Source organism: Kogia breviceps, chromosome 8 (assembly GCF_026419965.1).
Source record: "Kogia breviceps isolate mKogBre1 chromosome 8, mKogBre1 haplotype 1, whole genome shotgun sequence".
NCBI classification, from domain to species: Eukaryota; Metazoa; Chordata; class Mammalia; order Artiodactyla; family Physeteridae; genus Kogia; species Kogia breviceps.
In genome coordinates, this window is record NC_081317.1 from 70,474,453 (window position 1) to 70,482,346 (window position 7,894).

Sequence of the window (7,894 nt, forward strand, 5' to 3'; positions counted from 1 at the left end):
TATTTTTTATTTTTAGTAATTATTTTTAATTTTAATAAATTTTTATTTTATTTTATATTTTCTTTCTTTCTTTCTTTTTTTTCTCCTTAGCCATATGGCTGACAGAGTCTTGGTGCTCTGGCCAGGGGTCAGGCCTGTACCTCTGAGGTGGGAGGGCTGACTTCAGGACATTGGTCCACAAGAGACCTTTCAAATCCATGTAATATCAAGCAGTAAATCCTCTCCAAGAGATCTCCACCTCAACACTGAGACCCAGGTCCACTCAACGACCAGCAAGCTACAGTGCTGGACACCCTATACCAAACAACTAGCAAGACAGGAATGCAATCACGCCCATTAGCAGGAGGCTGCCTAAGATCATAACAAGGTCACAGACACCCCAAACACACCACTAGATGCGGTCCTGCACACCAGAAAGACAAGATCCAGCCTCATCCACCAGAACACAGGCACTAGTCCCCTCCACCAGGCAGCCTACACAACCCACTGAACCAACCTTAACCACTGGGGGCAGACACCAAAAACAATAGGAATTACGAACCTGGAGCCTGCAAAAAGGAGACCTCACACGGTAAGTTAAGCAAAATGAGAAGACAGAGAAACACACAGCAGATGAAGGAGCAAGGTAAACATCCACCAGACCAAACAAATGAAGAGGACATAGGCAGTCTATCTGAAAAAGAATTCAGAGTAATGATAGTAAAGATGATCCAAAATCTTGGAAATAGAATGGAGAGAATACAAGAAACGTTTAACAAGGACCTAGAAGAACTAAAGAGCAAACAAACAATGACGAACAACACAGTAAATGAAATTAAAAATTCTCTAGAAGAAATCAGTAGAATAACTGAGGTAGAAGAACAATAAGTGACCTGGAAGATAAAATAGTGGAAATAACTACCGTAGAGCAAAATAAAGAAAAAACGGTTGCTTTTTGAGGTAGTGTGCGGCATAGTGTGGTCTTTGTGAGCTTCCACCATGGCGTACCGGGGCCAGGGCCAGAAGGTGCAGAAGGTGATGGTGCAGCCAATCAATCTCATCTTCAGATACTTGCAAAATAGATCTCGGATTCAGGTGTGGCTTTATGAGCAAGTGAATATGCGGATAGAGGGCTGTATCATTGGTTTTGATGAGTATATGAACCTCGTATTAGATGATGCAGAAGAGATTCATTCTAAAACAAAGTCAAGAAAACAACTGGGTCGGATCATGCTAAAAGGAGATAACATTACTCTGCTCCAAAGTGTCTCCAACTAGATGATCAATGAAGTGAGAAATTGTCGAGAAGGCAATACAGTTTTTTTAGGTGTGCTTTGTTAGAAGTGTAGTTCTAAAGCATTTATTCATATTGTTTCACTCACCTTTATGTTATTACCAGATGACAATAAATGCTGTGGGATTGTTTTTATTAAAAAAAAAAAAAAAAAAAATAAAGAAAAAACAATGAAAAGTATTGAGGACAGTCTCAGGGACCTCTGGGACAACATTAAACGCACCAACATTCGAATTATAGGGGTCCCAGAAGAAGAAGAGGAAAAGAGAGGGACTGAGAAAATATTTGAAGAGATAATACTTGAAAACTTCCCTAATATGGGAAATGAAATAGTTAACCAAGTCCAGGAAGCACAGAGAGTCCCACAGAGGATAAATCCAAGGAGAAACATATCAAGATGCATATTAATTAAACTATCAAAAATCAAATACAAAGGAAAAATATTAAAAGCACCAAGGGAAAAACAACAAATAACATCCAAGGGAATCCCCATAAGTTAACAGCTGATCTTTCAGCAGAAACTCTGCAAGCCAGTAGGGAGTGGCAAGACATATTTAAAGTGATGAAAGGGAAAAACCTACCAAGATTTCTCTACCCAGCAAGGATTTCATTCAGATTAGATGGAGACATTAAAACCTTTACAGACAAGCAAAAGCTAAGAGAATTCAGCACCAACAAATCAGCTTTACAACAAATAATAAAGGAACTTCTCTAGGCAGCAAACACAAGAGAAGGAAAAGACTTACAATAACAAACCCCCCCAAATTAAGAAAATTATAATAGGAACATACATATTGATAATTATCTAAAATGTAAATGGATTAAATGCTCTAACCAAAAGACACAGACTGGCTGAATTGATGCAAAAACAAGACCTATATATATGCTGTCTAGAAGAGACCCATTTCAGACCTAGGGACAGATACAGACTGAAAGTGAGGGAATGGAAAAAGATATTCCATGCAAATGCAAATCAAAAGAAAGCTGGAGTAGCAATTCTCATATCAGACAAAATAGACTAAAATAAAGACTATTACAAGAGACAAAGAAGGACACTACATAATGGTCATGGGATCAATCCATGAAGAAGATATAACAATTATAAATATTTATACACCCAACACAGGAGCACCTCAATACATAAGGCAAATGCTAACAGCCATAAAAGGAGAAATCGACAGTAACACGACTTTAACACCCCACTTTCACCAATGGACATCATTGAAAATGAAAATAAATAAGGAAACACAAGCTTTAAATGATACATTAAACAACATGGACTTAATTGATATTTATAGGACATTCCATCCAAAAAAACAGAATGCATTTTCTTCTCAAGTGCTCATGGAACATTCTCCAGGATAGATAATAACTTGGGTCACAAATCAAGCCTTCGTAATTTAAGAAAATTGAAATTATATCAAGTATCTTTTCCAACCACAATGCTATGAGACTAGATATCAATTACAAGAAGAAATTAGTAAAAAACACAAACTCATGGAGGCTAAACAATACACCACTTAATAACCAAGAGATCACTGAAGAAATCAAAGAGGAAATCAATAAATACCTAGAAACAAATGACAATGAAAACACGATGACCAAAAACCTATGGGATGCAGAAAAAGCAGTTCTAAGAGGGAAGTTTATAGCAATACAATCCTACCTCAAGAAACAAGAAACATCTCAAATGAAAAACCTAACCTTACACCTAAAGCAATCAGAGAAAGAAGAACAAGAAAAACCCCAAAGTTAGCAGAAAGAAAGAAATCATAAAGATCAGATCAGAAATAAATGAAAAAGAAATGATGAAAATAATAGCAAAGATCAATAAAACTAAAAGATGGTTCTTTGAGAAGATAAACAAAATTGATAAACCATTAGCCAGACTCATCAAGAAAAAAGGGAGAAGACTCAAATCAATAGAATTAGAAATGAAAAAGGAGAAGTAACAACTGACACTGCAGAAATACAAAGGATCATGAGAGATTACTACAAGCAACTATATGCCAATAAAATGGAAAACCTGGAAGAAGTGGACAAATTCTTAGAAAAGCACAATCCTCTGAGACTGAACCAGGAAGAAAGGGAAAATATAAACAGACCAATGTCAAGCACTGAAATGGAGACTGTGATTAAAATTCTTCAAACAAAACAAAAGCCCAGGACCAGATGGCTTCACAGGCAAAATCTATCAAACATTTAGAGAAGAGCTAACACCTGTCTTTCTCAAACTCTTCCAAAGTATAGCAGAGGGAAGAACACTCCCAAACTCATTTACAAGGTCACCATCACCCTGATAACAAAACCAGACAAAGATGTCACAAAGAAAGCAAATTACTGGTCAATATCACTGATGAACATAGATGCAAAAATCCTCAACAAAATACTAGCAAACAGAATCCAACTGCACATTAAAAGGATCATACACCATGATCAAGTGGGGTTTATCCCAGGAATGCAAGGATCCTTCAATATATGCAAATCAATCAAAGTGATACACCATATTATCAAACTGAAGGAGAAAAACCACATGATCATCTCAATAGATGTAGAAAAAGCTTTTGACAAAACTCAACACCCATTTATGACAAAAACCCTCCAGAAAGTAGGCATAGAGGGAACTTACCTCAACATAATAAAGGTCATATATGACAAACCCACAGCCAACATCATTCCCAATGGTGAAAAACTGAAACCATTTCCACTAAGGTCAGGAACAAGACAAGATTGCCCACTCTCACAAATATTATTCAACATAGTTTTGGAAGTTTTAGCCACAGCAATCAGAGAAGAAAAAGAAATAAAAGGAATCCAAGATGGAAAAGAAGAAGTAAAACTGTCACTGTTTGCAGAAGACATGATACTATACATAGAGAACCCTAAAGATGCTACCAGAAAACTACTAGAGGTAATCAATGGATTTGGTAAAGTACCAGATACAAAATAAATGCACAGAAATCTCTTGCATTCCTATACACTAATGATGAAAAATCTGAAAGAGAAATTAAGGAAACACTCCCATTTACCTTTGTAACAAAAAGAATAAAATACCTAGGAATAAACCTACCCAACGAGACAGAAGACCTGTATGCAGAAAACTATAAGACACTGATGAAAGAAATTAAAGATGAAACAAACAGATGGAGAGATATACCATGTTCTTGGATTGGAAGAACCAACGTTGTGAAAATGACTATACTACCCAAAGCAATCTACAGATTCAATGCAATCCCTATCAAACTACCAATGGCATTTTTCACAGAACTAGAACAAAAAATTTCACAATCTGTATGGAAACACAAAAGACCCCAAATAGCCAAAACAATATTGAGATAGAAAAACGGAGCTGGAGAAATCAGACTCCCTGACTTCAGACTATACTACAAAGCTACAGTCATCAAGACAATAGAGTACTGGCACAAAAACAGAAATATAGATCAATGGAACAGGATAGAAAGCCCAAAGATAAACCCATGCACATATGGTTACCTTATTTTTGATAAAGGAGGCAAGAATATAAAATGGATAAAAGGCAGCCTGTTCAATAAGTGGAGCTGGGAAACCTGGACAGCTACATGTAAAAGAATGAAATTAGAACACTCCCTAACACCATACAGAAAAGTAAACTCAAAATGGATTAAAGACCTAAATGCATTCTTTTTTTTTTTTTTTTTTTTTGCTGTATGCGGGCCTCTCACCGTTGTGGCCTCTCCCATTGTGGAGCACAGGCTCCGGACACGCAGGCTCAGTGGCCATGGCTCACGGGCCCAGCCGCTCCGCGGCATGTAGGATCCTCCCAGACTGGGGCACGAACCCGTGTCCCCTGCATCGGCAGGCGGACTCTCAACCAGTGTGCCACCAGGGAAGCCCTAAAGACCTAAATGTAAGGCCAGACGCTATAAAACTCTTAAAGGAAAACACAGGAAGAACACTCTATGACATAAATCACAGCAAGATCCTTTTGGACCCACCTCCTAGAGAAATGGAAATAAAAACAAAAATAAACAAATGGGACTTAATGAAACTTAAAAACTTTTGTACAGCAAAGGAAACCATAAACAAGACCAAAAGACAACGCTCAGAATGGGAGAAAACATTTGCAAGGGAAGCAACCGACAAAAGATTAATCTCCAAAATTTACAAGCACCTCATGCAGCTCAATATCAAAAAAACAATAAAACCCAATCCAAAAATGGGCAGAAGACATAAATAGACATTTCTCCAGAGAAAATATACAGATTGCCAACAAACCCATGAAAGATTGTTCAACATCACTAACATTAGAGAAATGCAAATCAAAATTACAATGAGGTATCACCTCACACCAGTCAGAATGGGCATCATCAGAAAATCTGCAAACAACAAATGCTGGAGAGGTTGTGGAGAAAAGGTAACCCTCTTGCACTGTTGGTGTGAATGTAAGTTGATACAGCCACTATGGGAACAGTATGGAAGTTCCTTAAAAATCTAAAAATAGAACTATCATATGACACAGCAATCCCACTACTGGACATATACCCTGACAAAACCATAATTCAAAAAGAGTCATGTACCACAATGTTCACTGCAGCTCTATTTACAATATCCAGGACATGGAAGCAACCTAAGTGTACAGCAACAGATGAATGGATAACAAAGATGTGGTACATATATACAATGGAATATTACTCAGCCATAAAAGGAAACAAAATTGAGTTATTTGTACTGAGGTGGATGGAAGTAGATTCTGTCATAAAGAGTGAAGTAAGTCAGAAAGAGAAAAACAAATACTGTATGCTTAAACATATATATGGAATCTAAAGAATAAATATGGTTATGAAGAATCTGGGAGCAGGACAGGAATAAAGATGCAGACATACAGAATGGACTTGAGGACACAGGGAGGTGGAAGGGTAAGCTGGGACAAAGTAAGAGAGTGGCATGGGCTTATATATACTACCAAATGTAAAATAGATAGCTAGTGGGAAGCAACCACATGACACCGGGAGATCAGCTCGGGCTTTCTGACCACCTATAGGGGTGGGATAGGGAGGGTAGGAGAGAGATGCAAGAGGGAGGAGATATGGGGATATATGTATATATATGGCTTATTCACTTTGTTGTAAAGCAGAAACTAACACAGCATTGTAAAGCAATTATACTCCAATAAAGATGCCAAAAAAAAATGAAATAGAGACTAAAAAAAATAGAAAAGATCAATGACACTAAGAGCTTACTTTTTTTAAGACAGACAAAATTTATAAACCTTTAGCCAGACACATCAAGAAAAAAAAGAGAGAGGGCCCAAATCAATAAAATGAGGAATGAAAAAAAAAACAAAAGCTACAAATGACACCACGGAAATACAAAAGATCACAAGAGCTTACTGTGGACAAGTATACAGAAATAAAATGGAAAACCTAGAAGAAAGGGACAAATTTCTAGAAATGTGCTCTCTCCCAAAAATGAATGAGGAAGAAATAGAAAATGTGAACAGACCAATTACCAATAATGAATTTGAAAACAACAACAACAAAATCTCTCAACATACAAAAGTCCAGGACCAGATGGCTTCACAGATGAAGTTTACCAAACATTTAGGAAATAGTTAACACCTATCCTTCTCAAACTACTCCAAATAATTGCAGAGGAAGTAATGTTTATTAACTCATTCTCTGAGGCCAGCAATACCCTGATACCAAAACCAGGCAAAGATATCACACACACAAAAGACAAGAGGCCTGTGAATTCCCTGGTGGTCCAGTGGTTAGGATTCTGCACTTTCAGTGCCAAGGGTGTGGGTTTGATCCCTGGTCAGGGAACTAAGATTCCCCCAAGCCACACGGGGCAGCCAAAAGAAAAAGTAGAAAAAAAATTACAGGCCAACATCACTGATAAACATAGATGCAAAAATCCTCAACAAAATGTTAGCAAACTGAATTCAACAATACTTTGAAAGGATCATACAGTATGACCAAGTGAGATTTATCCCAGGTATGCAAGGATGGTTCAATATCCTCAAATCAATCAATGTGATACACCATATTAACAAATTGAGAATTAAAAACCATATGATCATCTCAAAAACTTTTGACAAAATTCAAGACTCATATATGATAAAACCTCTCTAGAAAGTGGGTATACAGGGAACATTCCTCAACATAATAAAGGGCATATATGACAAGCCCACAGTTAATACCATACTCAACAGTGAAAAGCTGAAAGCATTTCCTCTAACATCATAAATAAGGGATGACAACTCTTGCCACTTTTATTTAACATAGTATTGGAAGTCCTAGCCACAGCAATCAGATAAGAAAAAGAAATACAAGGAATCCAAATTGGAAAGGAAGAAGTAAAGCTGTCACAATTTGCAGATGACATGATGCTATACACAGAAAATCCTAAACACACCACCAAAAAAGTACTAGAGCTTATCAAAGAATTTGGTAAATTTGTAGGATACAAAATTAATACACAGAACTCTGTTGCATTTCTGTACATTAGCAACAAATTGTCAGAAAGAGGAATAAAGAAAACAATCCCATTTACAATTGCCTCAAAAAGAATAAAATATCCAGGTATAAATCTAACTAAGGAGGTAAAAGACCTGTATATGGAAAAATATAATACACTTAT

General features: G+C 36.8%; 1 protein-coding gene across 1 annotated transcript; it reads left to right on the forward strand.

Moving 5' to 3' along the window:
* Positions 1-931: 931 nt before the first annotated feature.
* LOC131761060 (small nuclear ribonucleoprotein E) lies at positions 932-1,418 on the forward strand. The gene has a single exon (XM_059071324.2). The coding sequence runs from the start codon at positions 979-981 to the stop codon at positions 1,255-1,257; it is 279 nt and encodes a 92-aa protein (XP_058927307.1). The 5' UTR covers positions 932-978; the 3' UTR covers positions 1,258-1,418.
* The last annotated feature ends 6,476 nt before the right edge of the window (positions 1,419-7,894 follow it).